The sequence below is a fragment of the Dendronephthya gigantea genome, unplaced genomic scaffold, assembly GCF_004324835.1.
Source record: "Dendronephthya gigantea isolate DGI-Jeju-01 unplaced genomic scaffold, DenGig_1.0 000016F, whole genome shotgun sequence".
NCBI lineage: Eukaryota > Metazoa > Cnidaria > Anthozoa > Malacalcyonacea > Nephtheidae > Dendronephthya > Dendronephthya gigantea.
Window position 1 is genome coordinate 119,678 of NW_021163026.1, and position 24,671 is coordinate 144,348.

Here is a 24,671-nt window from a genome sequence, read left to right on the forward strand (position 1 = left end):
ATTACATAAATTCGCCAATACCTGTTATCTGTATTATCAAGGAGCTTTAGAAGTGACTACGAGTATGAGATTCGTCATTCTCGCCGCGAGAATCTCGCGCGTTGTTTGCTTACGATACAGATTACACCCAGATGTTTCACTTCTGATTAAAAAAGCGTGACTAGAGGCATCACCCCCCGAAATTTGAAAATGGAGCCGAACCATTTATATTGACAACAAACATGAAAATAAACTCCTCTCATTTGCTAGAGAAAGGGACCGTGTGGTTAAATTTGTGTGTGAACCCTCATCATATCTATACGCGTACTCAACGACTACGAGTTTTGGCCGAGTTTTCGTCGTCGTACTCGTAGTCACTGCTAAAGCTCCCTGTTTGTAGAATTGTAGTGTACTAGTGAGGCTTGACATCAGATATAACGTATATGATGACCATTTTATGTGATTATGTCGTAGGTCGAACCTTTATGCTTGCAAAGTTTGCAAATTTGTATATACTTTTTAGGACAAACAGAAATTGTTACCATTTTTGACCTAAATGTGGTAACAATTTCCGTTTGTCCTGAAAAGTATACAAATTTGCGAACTTCGCAAGGCTATATTTTCTGTATTTTACAACATTTCGCAACCAAACTTTGCATTTCTACTACTTGAGTAATTTCAGTAAGCTCTTTTCAGCTGTGGTGATTTGATTGCATTTCCTTGCATAGATAAAAAGTTGTAGTCTATTGTTGGTCACAACCTGGCTTAGCGCTGTTTTCCACTTCGGCCGTACCGCAGCGAATATATCATTCTTTCCTAGGCACTCACAGATAGAACTAATGACTTTGAAACAAATTAAGGATTACGCTAAGCTTCGCTACAATATTGTTGCAATGGATAGCAGGCCTTATTCCGATTTCTCTTATAGCTTACGTATCTCACCAGCAATGACTAACCAGACAAACTTATCATCCAACGAATCTCCCACTGCGTGAGTATACATGATAATTGCTTGGCTACAAATGTCTGTAATTGTTTCAAGTGTCAATGTGTTTTCTTATTTCTAGTGCTGCATGTGATGTTGATACAAGATATTATCCTCATTTCTTATTGATACCTGCTGTAAGTTTAAAATGTCACACTTGTGTTACGAAACTTAATCAGCATCCTGTGGTTTCTTTTTAGGGCTTTCGAAATAGGATGATAGGAAGAGCTTAGTTAAGATTAGGAGCTTAATTGCCATGTTTACTATTCCGAGTGTATAAAAATCGGCTTGCTAAGTGTTGATATGGCTACTGCGTTTATAATCTGTTATGGAGTGATGTAATGAAGTATAAGTGTCAAAAACAACGCTTGATGATTTTATATGAAATCATTTTTAAATTATAATTTCTCTGGGGAAATCCCTTCAATTTAACTACTAAGATCCTGTTAGTCACGAGGTTATGAGTCACCTTGCAACGAACTCATCCATAACTGAAAAACCATCGACCACGTGTATTAGACAAAAATAAAACAGTTTTTCATATTTTTCGATACAGAAAATAAGAAAACGTAAAATCTGTTTCAGGCAATGATTCTGACAATTTTGGCGTTTTTGCGACGAAGAAAAAGTTACAAGAAAGATTTTTGGGGAGGTCGACCAGGACTCGTTATGTAAGTTTATTTTTGTAAGGATGATACCAGGCCTGTCTGTCGAATAAGAATTCTTGAGAGAAAGGACGGTCTGTTTTTGTTGTAGTGAGTCACCATCAAGACAGGTTAGATGGTATGAAGTTAAATTTTCTACCATTTCAACGACTATGAATGACCGAAAGCAAATAATAGTTCGCCTACTTTCGCCACTGGAAACCCAATAAATTTATCACTATATATACGCTAATTGCTATTATCGACTAATCCTAAAAGTTACATGCACCGAAGGACTTATAGCCTCATTAACGAAGGAAACTTACGCTACAGTTAATTTCAGCTGACCTTCATCGTAAAATTCAAAGTTCCTTTGAACTTCCGGAATACATTCCATATTTGGAATGTTGAGCCTGAACTTCGCAATGAATTTGCGAACTTCGAAACGAATTCGGAATTTCGTAAATTCGATATATACAATTTGGCAGTAGTGGACGAGTTATCTCCGTGAATGTCAACATTTAAGGGAAACAACATTTGTTGTATGAGATGAAAACTTACACTGTTATTCCGTGCGTGTTTTTGTTTTCTGACTATTTATAATGTTGGATGCATATAAAAATTATTAGTATTGATTTTCCTGCATTCTGATAGGTCAAGATTCATTGTCGCTGAAGTGATAATCACTGACCGGTGGCTATAGCTTTTTGTCGTTGTATTTCAGCTAAGAAATTTGAATTCATTATAAATCTTTGTGAAATTATGTTGATTATTATTTGTAAACACCTCAAAATTTATACTAAAACAATTAGTCGCCTCAGGCTCGGTGATTCACTATATTTACTTCGCCTTCGGCGACTGATTGTTAAATAGTTTTAGTTTAAGTATACGGAGTGTGTTGTCCGCAGTTCCATTGCTATAAACCTAACGCATGGCGAGAAAATGTGGACATAAGTGGGAGGAGTTAAGTGTCTGACTTTCAAGGGTCATACACAAAGTATTTAAAAGATCAGCAAAAAAATTCCAAAGGAAGCTAAACGGTGCGCGCAGCGCGCATAGTCCGGACGGATTCATCGGGAATTATCTCGACTCTCGTTGAGAAAGTCTATGTAATTTTCCTGTTTGGATTATGCGTTATGCCATTGTAGCAAAACGCTATTGCGAATAGCCATACAGTATATAACATGTCACCTGATATATGGCTTGTTTGGCGACGTAGAACAACATATTTGACCGCACATTTCCATTTAAAATTCGCCAAAGAAATAGTTGCGTCAGACATTTAAGAGCTTGTTTCTATATGCTTTAAAAACATTAACCTAACTGCTACAGACGCTAAAATATACTGCGTTTGTTGTTATGAATATTGCGCGAAATTAATTTCAAAATTTTGCCGGTTTCAACATAATTATGTAATATTCCAGCCATAGACGGCAATGTTTATGAATATATTAAGTTTGCTTAGAGACTAAGGCTTGGTCACAAAGCTTGTACTAAAAACAAGCAAAATGGATGCATATTCGAGCAAGAAAGGCCGATATTTAGTTTGTTCTGTTAGCCATTCCAGTGCGCTTTTGCTCGGGGGTCAAATTTCACGGCTGGAATATACCAATTTTGCACTAAAGTTAGTTCAAAATACCGAACTACGTAAAAATCGTACAGATTTGGGAAGATTTACCGATTGAAACACACTGTACTGGCAAGCTAAGGGAGATGCGACACTTAGTATTCGCCAATCACAATGGTTAGAAAATGGCATTTATTTAGGCCGCTTTGAGGTATTTACGTACTGGGCTATATATTTTATTTCACCCCTAGTTCATAGTTAAATGTCGTGATACCGAATGAAATTTGTATATCGTTATATTACAAATTTTCCGTCGATAAAAGTTGTCACCATGATCTACCAATTTTAGGTCCGACATTTTACGCTTCCCTTAAAGGTTCACGTTAAACACAATTTTATTCCTAACTCCAATACAATTCTATAATAACGCGTCGCCATTTTGTTTACAAAAAAAATTTAAAGTCCACACGATTAACACGCATGCGTGTCCACAATTTCTCGCCATGAAAAATACCATAAATATAAACGAAATAAATCTGTGATCATCTAATTATTTTCAACGAGCATCCAAAACGCATACACCGTCTTATTTCCAATCATTATACATCTAGCCAATCACAATGAAGAACTTGTATGTTTGGACATTTACATAAATAATATAACGTCGCATACGTCCTTCGGTGCATGTCAACTAAAGAAAGAAGATCTCAAGTCGAAACTAGATATTTTTTGTAAAGGATGATCAAATTAAATAAGAGATAATCAAATCAAACTTTGTATTAAGATATTAAATCTACAATCTGTAGCCCTGTTGATTTCCTTGGTATTGATCATGACCGACTTGCCACCATGTTTGTGTTTGGAGCTGCTACTGAATCAATCATTACGCTAGTCACAAAGTTTGAAATTTCAGGTTCAAACGGTTGGGAAAAAGGTAAAAATCATCCATACTATCATCTAAAATAACAGGAGGCGTATTGTAAAGAACGTTTCGCTGGATCAAGGCAATCTGCTACCGTCGAATTCTCACAATTGAAAAGAAAATCAGGCGAAATTTTTTTGATGCAGCAATGCTGCCTAAAGAAAGAATTAAAATCCTTTTTATTCTCCCATTTTTTAATTTTTTACGAAGTATTTTACAGTTCTTCAATTCTCAAAGTATCGTTTAAGTAATTGTACCCGTTTTTTGTAAATTACATCCAGCGTTCCTTCTCTTCGGCATTGCAATTGAATATGCTGTCATTTATTATCCCTACTTTGCTTGCCTGACGACGTATCACAAAATATTTGGTGCAATGATGGGTCTTCCATATTGTATAGTCAAGTAAGTGTGCTTACAATTATTGAGGTTTCCGTGCAACTAAAACAAAAGAAAACTGATTTGAAATTCCCGATTTGACGTCATGTCCGGTAACTTTAAGAGGGCTAAAAGCCATCAAGACAAAATTTTTCAATAACAAAGTGAATTGCGAAATTTTTTAAAATACAGATATATTCAAAATCCGCAACCATGATACGCGCACTTTAACCTGGAAACAGACCTACACGGCAAAAAATTGATTAGTTCGTCGCATCAGAAGTGAGCAATATTGTGCTGTGGCTCCATGAACAATTTGCATGTTGACATGATTGCCAACAAGTTGGGCAAGGCTACTGATGGTTCAAAAACTATTGTTAACAATGCTGTGCACATGGAGCAGCACAACATAGTTCACTCCTGTTTTAAACAACTTCCATCAACATGATGATCTTTACGCGTGTACCAGCCCTTAAAGTTTTAGTTCAGCGCTGTTTAAACAATGTGAAGCGGAAACTCGCAATGAAATTAAATTTGTATGCACATGTATGCGACAGTATTATGTTCGCAGTAAGGTGTAGGAGGACACGACTCCTCCAGTTTTTTAAGTTGTGTGCGGGGGGGGGGTATCTAATTATCCCCCATAAAAAGACGATTCAGACCTCCCCTATTTCAAACGTTATCACGTTACGAAACAAAATCTCTATGTTTTTGCGAAAGTACGTTTAATTCACGGCAAAAGTTACATTTGCGCCCCACAAACCTTTGGCTTTTACGTCGTCTCCAACATTTTTCCCATGGCCGGTGGTGGCTTTTATAGATTGTTTTGAAAATGCTGGTTATAAACCGACACACATTATGGATCAACAAACAGTAACAAAATTATTGAAAACACGGAATTCAGAAAACAACATTTTCCTCCGTGTATAATTAACCAATTAACTTTTTTTTATTACAGTTTTTGTGTAACTTTAACACAAACGTTTCAGAGATGTCAGGTAAGTTTGATTTGGCAATTTTTGTCTAGTTATAAACCAGCGCGCTTACGGAGCTTGAAAAAATATCGGTGCATAAAGATTTGCCGATCTTTATTTTTACCGTTAGTGAACATGAAGGTACTAATATATAATTTCATTTTTAAATTCTTAAAGAATAATTCTTCGACCTACATCGCATTATTCGTATTGATGATTTTGCCAATAGTGATAAGCAATCTGTTTATCCTGGGCAAGTTCATATTCGTATTTTATCGGGAAATTAAAGAATATGGAATCTTCGGAGTAAAGCTATTTTCCCGCGATGTAAGTATTTTTGTGACGTAATCTTTATTATTCCCTGTTCACACGATACCGGCAGAGTTTAAAAACGGTGCGAAACTCTCACGTTTTGGGGCTGCATTCAGAGGCGTTGGGAACGGGCTGGGATTGAGAGGGGGGGGGGCTGTAGTCAACATTGGTCGAGGGATGTTCACGAGGAAGCCCCTTGGTTCGTGCTGAGTGACAATTTTTTCAAATTCTGCATGAGCCTCTAGATATTTGGAGATTTACTTCTAGATTTAGCTTTAGATATTTGGCGACTATTTTGAGAACGACTAGCCTTAAATATTCGTAAATACTAATTGAAGGGGTTCACCTCACCCCCGGACACTCAGCCTGTATTCTATCAAAGCTCGCTTACACTGAAACTCATTGATCTCCTCAGTTTTCACAGCTGTATTTTCACACGAATAATTAATGTCCGTTTAGGATGAAAGTTCGTCTCCACAAGTGAAATTGCTCAGACCTTGGTTGAGGGAACACGTGAAGAACATTTTCAAACCAAAGTATGATCATGTGTAATACCATTGCGTCAAAAGAAGTTAAGAAGTAGCTATGTGCGCACAAAACGAAAATGGTTGGCTAATTATATAGACGAAAAAAATTGTATCAAGTGTGATAGCGCATGTTAACGTTATTGGTTAAAACGAGTTTCTGCATGAACAGATTTGAACAGGTTTTGCAAACTAATTCCTGTTATTCGTGATAAGCAGAAAAATTGGGCGAAAATCGCCGATTTTAAATTTTCTTTGAAAAGTTGAATAACGCAGGTGTTTAGGTCTTCAAACAAAAACCACAACCACATGAGTGCCCAGCTTCACTTTTCCAGATGTAGTAAATTTCAGCAACTTTAGCTCTACCAAATTCTCATTAATTAGCAAATAGCAACCTGTCAATTTCTGTCTACGCCATGACTGAATCATGTTTATGCTGCGAAGGGCAACTAAACGCAACTTTGACTTTGTTTCATGATGTTTTCTTTCAGACTGTCTTGTTAGAGCTTAATTGCTCTCGCTTTCTCAAATAAATTAAACCTTACTTTCGTTCATTTTTTGAAGGCGTGTTTATTTTTAAAATCTGTTTTTAACTCTGTGACGTCCGACTGGGAAAGATTCTATCCTAGGAATTTTCCTGTTTTTCTAGACCTCGTCAATATTCAAGAATAAAGTTTTTTCTGAGGAAAGTTTACAATCCCGAAAAAGGTATATAACCTTGTTTGATGATTGGATGATTTATACGATGAAGCACTATTACCCGTTTTCAAAGAGCACATTCACACTAATTGAGTGTAACATAAAAATTATGTTATAACTGATCAATGAGCTAGTCCTTTCTTAACTATTGGAAGGGTTTAATTAGGGTAAAAAATTGAAAATCAAGGTCTTATACGAGTAGAAATACGCAAAAGAATCACTATATAAAGTAATTAAGATTATCCACTCAATGGGTTTGGGTGTGGGTGAGCTTTTAGAAATTAGAATAAAATTAGGCGTAAGTCCCGGTATAGGCATGACGACAGACGGCGTTAGAACCTCGCTTAGAATAACACCCATTTGTAATAAGAAATACTATGCACGTATATACATATGTATTCGACAAATATTTGATCAATAGTAAGAGTAAATTTTTGAAAAACATAATTTTCGAGGTTTCGACTAAACTATAGTCATCATCAGGAAAAGAATTATTACGAAATAACATATGTATACATGAATGCATATAAGTACTCAGATAGTAATATATGTTTGGTTATTGTTTCGTTTAACATTTTTAGATTTTAAGTTTTCGACTGAAACTCTCTCTGTGATGATGATCTGCGGCATTCTGCTTTATAATGTAAGTTTTGCATTTTCTTAAAAAAAAATATATATATATATATATATATATATATATATATATATGTACTTTTGCTCTTAATTGAGCCATGTGTTCACTTGTAGGGTTGTGTAATATGTGTGTTTTTATATGTTCTTTCTACGCAAGTATAACCAACCGGGCAAACAGAAAATTCTACTTGACCCCGGTGGGAATCGAACCCGCGACCTTCGCATTTCTAGAACGTTGCTCTACCGTCTGAGCTACAAGGCCAAGTTGGGAACGACTGTGATCTTAAGATGTTATTGACATTACGGAGTTTCGTCCTTACATGTCGTTATGCAGTTACTTCTGCAAATATATATATATATATATATATAAATCTATTCCAAATAGACTTTTATTTATAATTGTTATAATTGTTATATATATATATATATATATATATATATATATATATATATATATATATATATATATATATATATATATATATATATGTTTAATCCAATGAAACCGGGATATTTGCAACTTCTTTTTGGTGATTGAGATATCTACGGAGCAAAAACATTTTAAAGCTATAATATATATCTCTATAGAGATAATATTGCTAATAATTCAATTTTCAAATATTTGATCTAAATCCCTCAGAAGTGCTGATTAAAAGTAGATTACATTCGGCAAGGTAAACAAACGCTGTGTCTACATATTGCGTCGCTATATTTCTTAAAATATCCTATTTTTCTAAATGAACTATATTTCTAAATGAATAACAGATATAGAGTTTATGCTTCTTATTAGGACGCCCTGTACATCCCGCTAGCATATACTTGTCTTTTTCTCTTTAAGCTTTGCGTTCTTTGCATCTATTTGTCAAGTGTGCTATTGAGAGAAATTGAGAAAACAAAACCTTCGGATGCTTTAGACGAAGCAATTTTGGATTTGTCACGTGGGATTATTGGTTAGTGTTCCTCGAGCTATATACAGTCACTACAGATATCGAGTTGTACGATATGAGAATACTAGAAACTGTTTTGAACATTTTTTACTAGGTTCATCATTGGCTAGTGCAATCCTCACGACTGTGATCTGTGCGCTTTCCCTCATTCTTTTCATGGAAAATCATAAGTATGAAGAAAAGAAGCGTAATCCATAGTTTTTGATATTCAGGGTTCCCTCAAAAAGCAAGACCATGCATGCAGTAAGCTAATGCCATACTAAGCAAGACCAATAGGCTAATGCTATGAGCTGAATCCAAGAATCAGTATATAGAAGTCAGTAATTACTATACTGCATGATTTCTATAAACTTGTGCAAATCTTCATGTTAGATAAAACAAATTAAACCAAAGGTGGTATATCCAAAAATGCAGTTCTTTTTTAAAATATTGTTTTATTTGAATCGTCGTAGATCCATCGAGATACATTTTATACGTTTGTAAAACATGTATTTTCTACAATAGGACACCGAAAAGAATTTTGCATTCGGAAAAAAATTAAGGGTTTTTAGGACACCCTGTAGTGTTGGATTAGTTTTTATATACCTGATCTTCCTTGTATTATATTTCAGGAATAACATGCTGAGAATGTTCAGAGGGGATAAATCGTTCATCGCTAAGAACATAAGCGTGTCTCAGTTTATGGTTGTAAGTTGAGCAACTAGTCTTCTCACGATGACAAATATGCCGCCATTTTGGGGGTACTTTTTTACAAAACTGTAAGTGCAACAGCTCAAGACCTTGTAACGGCGACTGTCTTTAATTTTAGGCTGAATTTATTCTTCAAATGGTCTGTTGATTCTAAAAAAAATTATTTTCATGTTGTTTTTTAAAATAATTTTTTAAACCCGTTTGAGAAAATTGAAAGTACCCAGAAACGTCATCCTGAGAAAGGCTAATTGCATTTCTAAGTTGTTGTTATCCGAGCAGGGAAGTGAGCCAAGAGAATTCTCAGTAAAGGGATATATTTGATAATAAAAAAATTAATCAATGTTGCAAGTGTACTTACAATTTCATTACGTGTAAACATTGCAGTTATCTTAATGACGACGGGAATTCACTCTCTCTCTCGCTAGCAAGCAATGCACTTACGTTACTCCATTTTTCCAGGGAAAAGGACTTCGATATCATAGTTTTCAAATTGGATACTTTTTGTGGGGTAGGTGTTAGTTGATTATGCATGATAAGTATGTTATACCATCAAATTGATGGTTTAGATCAACCCCTAAATCGGTACATGTTAGATCAGTAGCATTTGTTATTTCCACCAAAGCAAGGGGTATAAAATCTACAGTTATGGAGGTGCTATTATAACACTTTAACATTATAACAGTGTATACATCATGTTTAATTGAGAAATTAATTATATCGCGACACTCTGCTCCTGTCCATAGATAGACGATCATCAACTATACTCATCAACTATTTTTGTGTTAAATTTTTTTCTATACAGTGAGGGCCATCCTAATGGTCATATTGCATTGATATCGCTTCTTTTTCTTTGCAGGCTTTCTTTTAAATTGGATTTCCATATGTATCCCATGTTTTCTTTTGTATTCCTTGAAATTTTCCTGGGTTCAGGATTGGATCCTCGGCTATATCAAGGGCGGCGGGTAGGTGGAATCAACCGTGTTTATGTACCCTTAAGATTTTTTCATTTAAACATTCTAGCAATGTTATTAAACATTGTGTTCAGGTATCTCCTGTTTTGCAACGTTAAATACTTTAAATACTTACTCTCTATTTATGTAATGTGATTTATTTTCGCATGCATATATATATATATATATATATATATATATATATATATATATATATATATATATATATATATATATATATATATATATATTGCCAGCCATGAATTTGCATACCCCTTCCGCAGCTCAGTTTTCTGAGCATCAATAAAATTTTAACCCGTTTTGGGGTGATTTTGGCTAGGAGTAGTGGTTCTCCTAGCCGCTTTATTTCTGTCAAACAAACGATATTTATAAATACATTCCATTAAAATTCCAAATATTTATGCTCAGAAAAGGGTGGAGACAAATTACCTATTTCAGCTGTAAACGAGCTCTGTCTTCTGCTATGTCACGCATAAACTGACCGTTTGTGGTTTGGGTATTCGGTCTTTGTTAGTTTTCGAATTGCTGCTGGCCATTGACCCAAATTGCCATTGACCACCTTTCCCATATTGCCATTGACCACCTTTCCCATATTGCGTGCACTCTATTACCTGTCGGTTTTTAGATAGGGCGCCAAGCCCATCATATAAGAGCACACTTTGCCTTCATATGCTTATAAGGGTACACCTTGCATTGTAGTCTATTTATAAATCACGTTCACATAAATCACATTTCCTTCGTAAATATTTTGTTAAATATTGCTGGCATTTTACTTGTACATTTATGGACAGAAATACTCAGACCTTTTGACCCAAACTTTGTATATTATTTTCATACAGTTTTTGCATCTGAATCAACTAATCAAAAGGAAGTCAAGTCCGTATCGGTTCTGCTCATAAGTCATAACAATGTGGGTCCTGTAGCATAAAACTTACCCATATTTCGCACGTATCAAATATTCTAATAAGCGTTAATTTCATTTAAAAACATAGCGAGCCTAAATAGTGTCAGATATTCAGACAGTACAGCGTTTTTTAAAACTATTGAAGTTTAAACTTTAAACAAAGCGTTTGTCTGCATACGAACTTGGCTTCCATTTTAATGCAAGTCTTAACAGTTTTTGTTTGAACATTCTATTTAGCGTACTCTTTGGCTTGGCTCTTTTCTTTCGGCTGTGCTCCATTGCAGCTTCTGTGACAATATTCCGGGATCTTAACTTCTCTAGAAACGTCATTTCCATAAACAACAGGTACGCCTTCATTGCGCTTTCTGAGGGGCTAGACGGTACACTGGTCGAGTCAGATTCCAATACCACGAAGCCATCATTTTTAGTTAAAATATTTGTAGGATTTCAAGGACTTTACTTTAGAAATATGAGACACACTCTGATTTACCTTGGAAATATCGTATATTTTTCTTCCTCTCCGCAGGAATGTCTATTTGGTGTTTTCTTATTTCTGGTTTTTCGTGGGACTTCCGATGGGTGTCTTTTCTGCCATATTTCGTATTCTAAAAACAATGATTGTGGGATTTCTGATGTTGCCCAGAATTGATCACAGCATCATGCCTGATGGTTTTCAACGGTTTGATCCAGGTAACGCAGAGGGACAGAAAGGTGGGAAGAGGGAGAGAGAGGGTTTAAGTGATCTGTTTATATTTTGATTTTTTTAACATCTCACATGCCATAATATTAATATAGCATGATAAACATATATGAACGCTTATTTTTTTGGGCTTCCTCTAACTAGAGAGTGCTCAATACTATAGATAGAGATTAAGATATGCTGAAAGTATTGTTTTACCAAAAATCGTCCACTACAGTCTGTTTCACGAAATGATGCTGCTTGAGTAGTTTTGGTCAAAACGTGGGTGGGCTTTCAAACAATGCATGCATTTCTAAGATTTTTCGTTTTATAACATGTCAGCTTGAAACATTCTTTTGTGATTAAGGTGGCTCCCTACAATTTTTTAAAATATTGAAAACTTGTGGTTTTGATTTAAAATTTTAGCACAAGATTTCTTGGTAAGGAAAAGAAATTTCCCAGATATATTAACCAACATTCTAACAGTCAGAAATTGCCCATAAGCATGACGTCATTATCGTTGTTATGGTAACAATGGCGATTCAATATGGCCGACATTTTACCTATTAACGCATTTTACTCGAAAACAAGTTCGGTTACCCCAATTTTTTACTTTATGAAAAGTTTTCTTAGAAAAAAATGGAAAATTTGAACCAGTTAAAAAAAATTCTATAGAGCCATAATTAATAGAAATTAAAAAACGGGGTTTTTCATCATAGAAATTTTTTGGCTTTATAGAATTTTTTAAACTTGCTCAAATTTCCCATTTTTTTGTAAGAAAACTTTTTATAAAATGAAAAAGTGGGGTAACCGAACTTGTTTTCGAGTAAAATGCGTGAATCGGTAAAATGACGGCCATATTGAAACGCCATTGTTACCATAACAATGGTAATGACGTGATACTCAAAGACAATTTTCGACTGTTAGAATGTTGGTTAATATATCTGGAAAATTTCATTTTGTTTAACAAGAAATTTCCTGCCAAATATTATTTCAATCTAAATCATTAGTTGTCCATATTCTTAAAACTGTAGCAAGCCACCTTAAATAAGGAAACTAATTATGATTTTTTGTTTAACAAAAAGGTATCTATCTATATCTTAATTCTTTAAAAGGTTACAATGCGTACATATGTTATCTTCACGTCCAAGCAGCTTTCAGAAACCCAGTTCTTCGAGTGGTTTGTCAAACACTGATCGATGATCACGAAACACGTAAGTTCTGAAGAAAGGTTAAAACCTATACACCACGGTTAACGGTAGCTTGTAAATAGTTATTAATCATCAACAGAAGCAAAACGGGCTATCCATATAATTATTATTAATTCATTCGGAATTCAGCTGTTTTTAAACTATTCTCGGAATCGTTCACATTAATTGGTATTGGTCCCACTCAGTCAAGTACTCAGAGAATATATACCTATATCAGTATTTAAAAACTATATATATATATAATATATATATATATATATATATATATATTATAATATATATACATTATTCATTGTATATGCGAATACTAATATCCATATAACTTATCATCATGATTAATTATGCCAATTAACGATACAACAATTGGTTATTTGAATGACATAGAAAACCTCTATTATAGACTCATGCAATCATTGCCACACTTGTGGTGGTCATAACCACCAACCACTAGCGCTAAATTCAGTTTTCCAATATCAAAGAATGTTTATCTGACTTCCTCATCGTTGTATATATCCTAGAAAGGAAATGTGGACCAAAGTGGACTCGCTCTCCCCAGGCCCGCGCCAAGTGGTTCATCGCACTCACCTTGGCTCGCAATCCACAACTTGCAGCTGAACGAAAACGTGCGAACACAATGTGTGTCAAAGATAGCGACGTCAAAATCGATGTTGGTAATTATGGCCCAGATAATGCAGGATTAATACTAGATAAGTAAACAATGTTAAGTTTGCATGTTTCTTTAGACTTTCTTTTTTATTAGCTAGTTATAGTTGTATTAGATTTTCTTTTTTTATTAGCTAGTTGTATTACGTTTGGAAACGAACCGTGCATGACAAAACATTTTCATCCACACATGCATTTTCGAATGTGAAAAGCACGGTGTTTTGACGATATCAAGCCTTGTTGTCATGTTGTGGTTAATGAAGAAATGTAGTATTAAAATAACAAATATAGTGCACCGGTACAAGGTTCCTCACAAAGCTATTGGATCCCAAACACTGTCCTTGCTGCGATCCTTGCTTGCTAAAGCAGGAATATCTGTAGACTACACGGGACATTCAACGAGATGAACCTCGATATCGGAAGCGCAAACGTGGGCGTGCCGTTGGAGATTATACTAGGTGCAGCTTGATTGGTTTTCGGCAAATGTTTTTAACAAACATCATAAAAAGACTCAAAATACCTTTGCAAATGCTGTGTTAAGTACATAGTTGTTGAAAATTAAAAGTTCATTTTCTGTTTTGCTTTGTTTGTCGGTTTAGTATCAGAGGCCTTGCAGTAAGGCTTTGAAATCTGCACCAGTATTGTGAGTATCAGTCGAAGAAGGTACGAAGGAGGAATTAAATTTCCCCGGAGGGTACTCACCTGACGGGGAGATGTAGTTCTCCGAGGACCTTCGAAGACTGATAGGAACAATACTGGTTCCCCAATCGTTATATACCGATAAATTAGCGTGGGTTCCAGACCACTGCTGGCCGCGGTTCTGCACCAGTATTGCTCCTATCAATCTTCGAAGGTCCTCGGAGAACTACATCTCCCGTCAAGGTGACCCCGGGAGAATAATCTTTTATTTTCCTTAATTAATTTTACTTTTATTTTAACAATTAAATAACCAATTCATTCGCACTGAAGATGGCTTATAGTTAAGTCGAAACATGTTTGCTATTAAAAATTAATTTCAAATGCTTAAGTTCATTTCATGTGCCACTGACGCTGATAATAGGGAGATTTAGCATCAAGACGTGAACGTCATAGACGACGTGAAAATGGCGAGTAAATGGCGTGGCATGTCCATATTTGGGCGCAAACGCCACTTATTCGCCATTTTCACATCGTCTTTGATCACGTCCTCATGCTAAATCGCTCCAATTGCCGACTTGAGGCCGTGAAATTTGAGAAACAGGCTTATGTAGTTATGAAACCTGATACGTCTCGATTCCCGTGTCAAGCATAAACTGTTATTTCAAGCAAGAAGCGTTTCCATCCAGAAATTTTCTTTCCCAGGAAAATTCAATTGTCCGTAAGTCGACAATAATATCGACATTGTTATTATTTTATTGTGTACTGCTTGTCGCTATATAACTTATATTCTACTCTACTGTATGGTTTACGTGCACAATTAGGAAAATAAAAAGAAATATAGAACATATCTGACTAATCCTAAAGCATTAACCATTGCTTCTCATTATATTTGGAAACAAACTGACAGTGTTTAGCAGAATAGCAGACAAATATTAGCAGAATAGCAGCTGATATATATATTTAAATTTTACATAATTACATATCGTTGTTTGCTTACGCCATCCTCCCATCAGCCAAGATTCGTAGTCGTCGAGCTTTTGAGTACGAGTATTTTGATAAATTTCGTACTCGAAAGCCCAACGACTGCGAGTTTTTGCCGAATTTTCGTACTCGTAGTCGTACACCTAGTGGTACTCGTAGTCGTACTCGTCACTGCTAAAGCTCCCTATTTGTAGAATTGTTGTTTACTAGCGAGGCTTGCGGCATGAGATATAAAGTATTTGATGTCTATTTTATGTGATTTTGTCGTAGCCGTAGGTCGAAACGTCGAATATTAACATTAATCAAGTGTACAGAATTCAACTGCATGTCGTGTACTCGTAATTCTATATACTACGATATTATCATTATTATGGAGACATTGATATGGCTGAAATTCATTCAGATATGCATGCGTGTATTGAAGTCCTTACAATATCTGTCAAAGCCACAAAGACACGTTTTCTGTGAAAGCCACAAAGACAAGTTCAGAAGTCGAGATCATGATCGAATCAGGTCGATATAATTTATCAGGGTTTTAGTCGGTCAGTTAAGATGATGGTTTTTAGCAACAAAGAAAGGCCCCGAAGTTGGGATGAGGCAATTTTTTGGGCAGGCAAATTACAAAGATTTGGGAAAGCGTTAGGCTGGTGGTTGGTCCGTCGATCGCCGTCATTCTTGCATGATGATTGAAGGCTGTAGCACCGCTAGCACGTACTATGATGGTACTATACTCTATATCTTCTTCAATTTCCGCCATCTCGGCTTCATACTTTTGCCAGGAAGAATGATCATTGAAGTTCTCACTTTTATTGCTTTGTTTCCTTGTCTGTATGAATATAGAAATTATGCAAATAATTATGATTTTTGGCACTCGCAATTAAGACCCTTTAAACCTTATGCAAATAATGCCTTTGGCTTTATGCAGATATAGACCTTTTGCATTATAGACTACTTTTTGATCTATGCGAGGAAATGCTTTGGATGTGGTGAAAACTTGCGAGAATATGAAGATCAATCAATCAATCAAAAATCAATCAATCAATCAAAAATCAATCAATCAATCAATCAAAAACTTTATTTAACCACGGTAAAATCTACAGTATAAAAAGGTTATTGGACATTTAAAGAAAAGTTACAAAGTACAGGTATACATAGGACAATTACACAAGACTGAACGATTTACAAGATTGCCGTGCGGGAGTCTAATCTCTCTTTTAAACTGGTTAAGGGAGCATAAAATGCTCGTACATTTAGTGGTAACTCATTCCACAACACTGCACCACTATAACTAAAACTACGTTTTGCATAATTTGTTCGCGGTTTTGGCACAAATAATTAAAGTGTTCTCAGAATTTCTTAAGTTGTATCTAGTGCTGCGAACTTGAAATAAATCAAGAAGATATGTCGGTGTTTAATCATTTAGAGTTTTGAACATCATTACACCCTTATGTTTTTTCCGGCGTATTAAAAGAATATCCCAACCTAGTTTGTTAAAAAGGTCGCTGGAACTAGCATCAATTAGAGATTTGGTGATTACCCTCGCTGCTCTATTTTGCAGCTTTTGCTGCTCTGGTTTGCAATCATATCCCAGAGCCACCCAACGATATAGTTATTGTGTCTAAAATGTTCCCAGAGTATACATACCAAGGACAAGCGAAAAGCCAGCTGAGAAATGAATATTTTCATTGTGCAACTCATGTGCTAAGAATAAGGATCAAACTTTTGAAGCCCGCAAATTAAGTCCCATCAGTTAGGACATTCGACCCTTCATTCAGTTGTTTCACCTAAAGCATCTGCGAGAACGTTTTTCTACGCGATCAAACAGTCAGATACTACTTTAAAAACATGATATCAATAATCATTGGAAATTCAAAAGTTTTGTTATTAAATCTAACGTTTTGTTAAATGCGGTGAAGACTTCTACAAACACTGAAGACATCTAGATTCAAAAATGTAAATAGATATCCTAGTTATAGAAATTGAAGTTACTGTTATTCTTAATCTAATTTACCGTTAAGACTAGAAATGATCTTCATTTCGATATCGAACATGGATATTTATCAATGATCAGTTACTAGAGTTACCGGTTATCCGGCTATTCGATTACCCGGTTATCCGTTACCCGTGTTACCCATTTGGTCTGTGTCTGTCGTGCTGTTCTACTTATTATGCATATCTTGTATCCTGTTATGTTGTCAATCATTGTAGTAAATAACTAGAAGTAATCAAAGATTAGCAAGTGCGTTCGGTGGTGCGGTTTGTTTACTTTATGAGCAAATAAAATTCCGGATTTCGCATGGTTAAACCAACGGAAGATAGCTTCCTGATGCTTTGACGAGAATTCTCAGTCATATTGCAGACACTTCAAATCAAAATAATCGAGTGTACAATTCCCATAACTTCTTAATAAACAGGCGAATATGAAAGCCAAATGCCCGGTCCTATAAACAACAGCGTATTATCGCAAAATACGGAAAGCACGTGACATTAGGAACGGCACAAAACCCGGAAATCAGAGCATACGCAAAAACACGAAACCGAGGCAAATGTTACATCCAAAAATCTCGAAATGACATAGCATCCAGCCGTGACGTCACGATTAGGAAGCGTTCTCCTTCGTCGAACGCAATTATGTTATTCATTGAGTATCACCTCGCCTGTATCATTATTTGATTTATTTCTACTTTATATATTTAACAATGTAAATAACTAATTCATTCGCACTGAAGATGGCTTATATATAGTTAAGTCGAAACATGTTTGCAATTAAAAATTCTGTCGTTTATTTCAAATGCCTAAATTCATTTCATGTGCCACTGACTCTGATAATTGCCGACTGTCAGGCCGTGAAATTTGAGAATCAGGCTTATGTAGTTATGAAACCCGATACGTCTCGATTCCCGTGTCAAGCGTAAACTTTTATTTCGAGCAAGAAGCGTTTCCATCCAGAGAATTTTGTTTCCAGGAAAAATCAATCGTCCGTAAGTCCGCAAAAATATCGACATTGTTATTACTTTATTGTAGACTGGCTTGTCGCTATATAACTTATATTCAGGCTACTCTACTATATAGTTTACATGCTCAATTAGGAAAATGAAAGAGAAATATAAAGCATATTTGACTAATCCTAAAGCATTATCCATTGCTTCTATATTTGGAAAAAATTGACAGTGTAGACTCACTATTGTGAAGCATCGTTGTTCCTAATAGCAGAATAGCGGCTAATATATATTTATATATTACATATAATTACATAAATTCGCCAATACCTGTTTTCTGTATTATCAAGGAGCTTTAGAAGTGACTACGAGTATGAGATTCGTCATTCTCGCCGCGAGAATCTCGCGCGTTGTTTGCTTACGATACAGATTACACCCAGATGTTTCACTTCTGATTAAAAAAGCGTGACTAGAGGCATCACCCCCCGAAATTTGAAAATGGAGCCGAACCATTTATATTGACAACAAACATGAAAATAAACTCCTCTCATTTGCTAGAGAAAGGGACCGTGTGGTTAAATTTGTGTGTGAACCCTCATCATATCTATACGCGTACTCAACGACTACGAGTTTTGGCCGAGTTTTCGTCGTCGTACTCGTAGTCACTGCTAAAGCTCCCTGTTTGTAGAATTGTAGTGTACTAGTGAGGCTTGACATCAGATATAACGTATATGATGACCATTTTATGTGATTATGTCGTAGGTCGAACCTTTATGCTTGCAAAGTTTGCAAATTTGTATATACTTTTTAGGACAAACAGAAATTGTTACCATTTTTGACCTAAATGTGGTAACAATTTCCGTTTGTCCTGAAAAGTATACAAATTTGCGAACTTCGCAAGGCTATATTTTCTGTATTTTACAACATTTCGCAACCAAACTTTGCATTTCTACTACTTGAGTAATTTCAGTAAGCTCTTTTCAGCTGTGGTGATTTGATTGCATTTCCTTGCATAGATAAAAAGTTGTAGTCTATTGTTGGTCACAACCTGGCTTAGCGCTGTTTTCCACTTCGGCCGTACCGCAGCGAATATATCATTCTTTCCTAGGCACTCACAGATAGAACTAATGACTTTGAAACAAATTAAGGATTACGCTAAGCTTCGCTACAATATTGTTGCAATGGATAGCAGGCCTTATTCCGATTTCTCTTATAGCTTACGTATCTCACCAGCAATGACTAACCAGACAAACTTATCATCCAACGAATCTCCCACTGCGTGAGTATACATGATAATTGCTTGGCTACAAATGTCTGTAATTGTTTCAAGTGTCAATGTGTTTTCTTATTTCTAGTGCTGCATGTGATGTTGATACAAGATATTATCCTCATTTCTTATTGATACCTGCTGTAAGTTTAAAATGTCACACTTGTGTTACGAAACTTAATCAGCATCCTGTGGTTTCTTTTTAGGGCTTTCGAAATAGGATGATAGGAAGAGCTTAGTTAAGATTAGGAGCTTAATTGCCATGTTTACTATTCCGAGTGTATAAAAATCGGCTTGCTAAGTGTTGATATGGCTACTGCGTTTATAATCTGTTATGGAGTGATGTAATGAAGTATAAGTGTCAAAACAACGCTTGATGATTTTATATGAAATCATTTTTAAATTATAATTTCTCTGGGGAAATCCCTTCAATTTAACTACTAAGATCCTGTTAGTCACGAGGTTATGAGTCACCCTGCAACGAACTCATCCATAACTGAAAAACCATCGACCACGTGTATTAGACAAAAATAAAACAGTTTTTCATATTTTTCGATACAGAAAATAAGAAAACGTAAAATCTGTTTCAGGCAATGATTCTGACAATTTTGGCGTTTTTGCGACGAAGAAAAAGTTACAAGAAAGATTTTTGGGGAGGTCGACCAGGACTCGTTATGTAAGTTCATTTTTGTAAGGATGATACCAGGCCTGTCTGTCGAATAAGAACTCTTGAGAGAAAGGACGGTCTGTTTTTGTTGTAGTGAGTCACCATCAAGACAGGTTAGATGGTATGAAGTTAAATTTTCTACCATTTCAACGACTATGAATGACCGAAAGCAAATAATAATTCGCCTACTTTCGCCACTGGAAACCCAATAAATTTATCACTATATATACGCTAAATATGCTAATTATCCGACCAATCCTAAAAGTTGACATGCACCGAAGGACTTATAGCCTCATTAACGAAGGAAACTTACGCTACAGTTAATTTCAGCTGACCATTCATCGTAAAATTCAAAGGTTCCTTCAGAACTTCCGGAATACATTCCATATTTGGAATGTTGAGCCTGAACTTCGCAATGAATTTGCGAAGTTGAATGAACTTCGAAACGAATTCGGAATTTCGTAAATTCGATTTATACAATTTGGCAGTAGTGGACGAGTTATCTCCGTAACTGTCAACATTTAAGGGAAAGTTAGATGAAGAAACTGGTTCAAAAGTGTTCTAAACGTTAAAAGCGAACGGTTTTACCTCAAGATTGCAGTAGAAATTGTTGACAAAAGAACAAATAGATGTCATGTTTCAAAATGAAATTTCGTTGGGCGCAATAATATTCTATATACCTATTCAAACTGTAGGTTGTCGAGGTAAACCCGTTCGCTTTTAACGTTTGGAACACTTTTGAAATAGTTTTTTCATCTAACTTTCCCTTAAACTTAAGCTTCGTAAATTCAATTGAATAAATGTTTGTTTGTAAAAGACTGCTTTATATCTCTAGATTAATTATGTTGTGCGAAAACTCGTCCCAAAGGACTATGAATTTTTATTTGTCGTATGAGATGAAAACTTACACCGTTATTTCGTGCGTGTTTTTGTTTTCTGACTATTTATAATGTTTGATGCATATAAAAATTATTAGTATTGATTTTCCTGCATTCTGATTGGTCAAGATCCACTGTCGCTGAAGTGATAATCACTGGCCGGTGGCTATAGCTTTTTGTTGTTGTATTTCAGCTAAGAAATTTGAATTCATTATAAATCTTTATGAAATTATGTTGATTATTATTTGTAAACACCTCAAAATTTATACGAAACAATTAGTCGCCTCAGGCTCGGTGATTCACTATATTCACTTCGCCTTCGGCGACTGATTGTTAAATAGTTTTAGTTTAAGTATACGGAGTGTGTTGTCCGCAGTTCCATTGCTATAAACCTAACGAAAAATACCATAAATATAAACGAAATAAATCTGTGATCATCTAATTATTTTCAACGAGCATCCAAAACGCATACACCGTCTTATTTCCAATCATTATACATCTAGCCAATCACAATGAAGAACTTGTATGTTTGGACATTTACATAAATAATATAACGTCGCATACGTCCTTCGGTGCATGTCAACTAAAGAAAGAAGATCTCAAGTCGAAACTAGATATTTTTTGTAAAGGATGATCAAATTAAATAAGAGATGATCAAATCAAACTTTGTATTAAGATATTAAATCTACAATCTGTAGCCCTGTTGATTTCCTTGGTATTGATCATGACCGACTTGCCACCATGTTTGTGTTTGGAGCTGCTACTGAATCAATCATTACGCTAGTCACAAAGTTTGAAATTTCAGGTTCAAACGGTTGGGAAAAAGGTAAAAATCATCCATACTATCATCTAAAATAACAGGAGGCGTATTGTAAAGAACGTTTCGCTGGATCAAGGCAATCTGCTACCGTCGAATTCTCACAATTGAAAAGAAAATCAGGCGAAATTTTTTTGATGCAGCAATGCTGCCTAAAGAAAGAATTAAAATCCTTTCTATTCTCCCATTTTTTAATTTTTTACGAAGTATTTTACAGTTCTTCAATTCTCAAAGTATCGTTTAAGTAATTGTACCCGTTTTTTGTAAATTACATCCAGCGTTCCTTCTCTTCGGCATTGCAATTGAATATGCTGTCATTTATTATCCCTACTTTGCTTGCCTGACGACGTATCAAAATATTTGTGCAATGATGGGTCTTCCATATTGTATAGTCAAGTAAGTGTGCTTACAATTATTGAGGTTTCCGTGCAACTTAAACGAAAGAAAACTGATTTGAAATTCCCGCTTTGACGTCATGTCCGGTAACTTTAAGGGCTAAAAACCATCGAGACAAAATTTTTCAATAACAAAGTGTATTGCGAAATTTTTTAAAATACAGATATGTTCAAAGTCCGCAACCATGATACGCGCACTTTAACCTGGAAACAGACCTAAACGGAAAAAAATTGATTAGTTCGTCGCATCAGGAGTGAGCAATATTGTGCTGTGGCTCCATGAACAATTTTCATGTTGACATGATTGCCAACAAGTTGCAACAGTAGGCTACTGATGGTTCAAAAACTATTGTTAACAATGCTGTGCACATGGTGCAGCACAACATAGTTCACTCCTGTTTTAAACAACTTCCATCAACATGATGATCTTTACGCGTGTACCAGCCCTTAAAGTTTTAGTTCAGCGCTGTTTAAACAATGTGAAGCGGAAACTCGCAATGAAATTAAATTTGTATGGACATGTATGCGACAGTATTATGTTCGCAGTAAGGTGTAGGAGGACACGACTCCTCCAGTTTTTTAAGTTGTGTGCGGGAGGGGGTATCTAATTATCCCCCATAAAAAGACGATTCAGACCTCCCCTATTTCAAACGTTATCACGTTACGAAACAAAATCTCTATGTTTTTGCGAAAGTACGTTTAATTCACGACAAAAGTTACATTTGCGCCCCACAAACCTTTGGCTTTTACGTCGTCTCCAACATTTTTCCCATGGCCGGTGGTGGCTTTTATAGATTGTTTTGAAAATGCTGGTTATAAACCGACACACATTATGGATCAAAAAACAGTAACAAAATTATTGAAAACATGGAACTCGGAAAACAACATTTTCCTCCGTGTGTAATTAACCAATTAACTTTTTTTATTACAGTTTTTGTGTAACTTTAACACAAACGTTTCAAAGATGTCAGGTAAGTTTGATTTGGCAATTTCGGTCTAGGGATAAACCAGCACGCTTGAGGGGCGTGTAAAAATATCGGTGCATAAAGACTTGCCTATCTTTATTTTTACCGTTAGTGCATGAACATGAATGTATATAATGTCATTTTTTAATTCTTAAAGAATAATTCTTCATCTGACATCGCAGTAATCGTATTGACGAGTTTGCCAATAGTGATAAGCAATCTGTTTATCCTGGGCAAGTTCATATTCGTATTTTATCGGGAAATTAAAGAATATGGAATCTTTGGAGTAAAGTTATTTTCCCGCGATGTAAGTATTTTTGTGACGTAATCTTTATTATTCCCTGTTCACACGATACTGGCAGAGTTTAAAAACGGTACGAAACTCCACGTTTTGTGGCTGCATTCAGAGGCGTTGGGAACGGGCTGGGATTGAGAGGGGGGGGGGGGCTGTAGTCAACATTGGTCGAGGGATGTTCACCGGCGAGGAAGCCCCATGGTTGGTGCTGAGTGACAATTTTTTCAAATTCTGCATGAGCCTCTAGATATTTGGGGATTTACCTCTAGATTTATTTAGATATTTGGCGACTATTTTGAGAACGACTAGCCTTAGATATTCGTAAATACTAATGGAAGGGGTTCACCCCATGAAAGCTCGCTCACACTGAAACTCATTGAGCGAGAGATCTCCTCAGTTTCCACAGCGGTATTTTCACAAGAATGATTAATGTCCGTCTAGGATGAAAGTTCGTCTCCACAAGTGAAATTGCTCAGACCTTGGTTGAAGGAACACGTGAAGAAAATTTTCCAACCAAAGTATGATCATGTGTAATACCATTGCGCCAAAAGAAGTTAAGAAGTAGCTATAACTATAACTATAACTATAACTACATATACTGCACGCAAAACGAAAATGGTTGTAAGCTAATTATACAGACGGAAAAAAAATTGTATCAAGTGTGATAGAGCAGGTCAACCAAACGTTATTGGTTAAAACGAGCTCCTGAACAGGTTTGAACAGGTTTTGAAAACTAATTCCTGTTATTCGTGATGAGCAAAAAAATGGGCGAAAATCGCCGTTTTTAAATTTTCATTGAAAAGTTGAATAACGCAATTGTTTAGGTCTTCAAACAAAAACCACAACCACATGAGTATCCAGCGTCATTCTTCCAGATGCAGTAAATTTCAGCAACTTTAGTTTTACTAAATTGTCATTAATCAGAAAGTAGCAACCTGTCAATATCTGTCTTTACCATGACTGAATCATGTTTATGTGGCGAAGGCTCTCTCAAATAAATTAAACCCTACCTTTCGTTCATTTCGTTCTTGTAGGCGTGTTTATTTTCTTCTTAAAATCTGTTTTTAACTCTGTCACGTCCGAGTGGGAAAGATTCTATCCTGGTTATTTTCTTGCTTTTCTAGACCTCCTCGTCAATATTCAAGAACG

The 24,671-nt window shown here is 35.6% G+C and overlaps 1 protein-coding gene across 1 annotated transcript in view; it reads left to right on the forward strand.

Annotated features, from left to right (window-relative positions):
* LOC114520749 (stimulated by retinoic acid gene 6 protein-like) overlaps positions 1 to 24,671 on the forward strand; it is a 36,403-nt gene that overhangs the window by 367 nt on the left and 11,365 nt on the right. Inside the window, exons 2-13 of the mRNA XM_028541088.1 lie at positions 908 to 970; positions 1,047 to 1,101; positions 1,550 to 1,635; positions 3,982 to 4,109; positions 4,379 to 4,499; positions 5,431 to 5,470; positions 5,624 to 5,773; positions 6,218 to 6,294; positions 6,932 to 6,990; positions 7,563 to 7,624; positions 8,453 to 8,564; positions 8,656 to 8,731. Coding sequence (XP_028396889.1) covers positions 927 to 970; positions 1,047 to 1,101; positions 1,550 to 1,635; positions 3,982 to 4,109; positions 4,379 to 4,499; positions 5,431 to 5,470; positions 5,624 to 5,773; positions 6,218 to 6,294; positions 6,932 to 6,990; positions 7,563 to 7,624; positions 8,453 to 8,564; positions 8,656 to 8,731 — 1,010 coding nt within the window. The 5' untranslated portion in view covers positions 908 to 926. The remainder of the gene's footprint in view (positions 1 to 907; positions 971 to 1,046; positions 1,102 to 1,549; positions 1,636 to 3,981; positions 4,110 to 4,378; positions 4,500 to 5,430; positions 5,471 to 5,623; positions 5,774 to 6,217; positions 6,295 to 6,931; positions 6,991 to 7,562; positions 7,625 to 8,452; positions 8,565 to 8,655; positions 8,732 to 24,671) is intronic.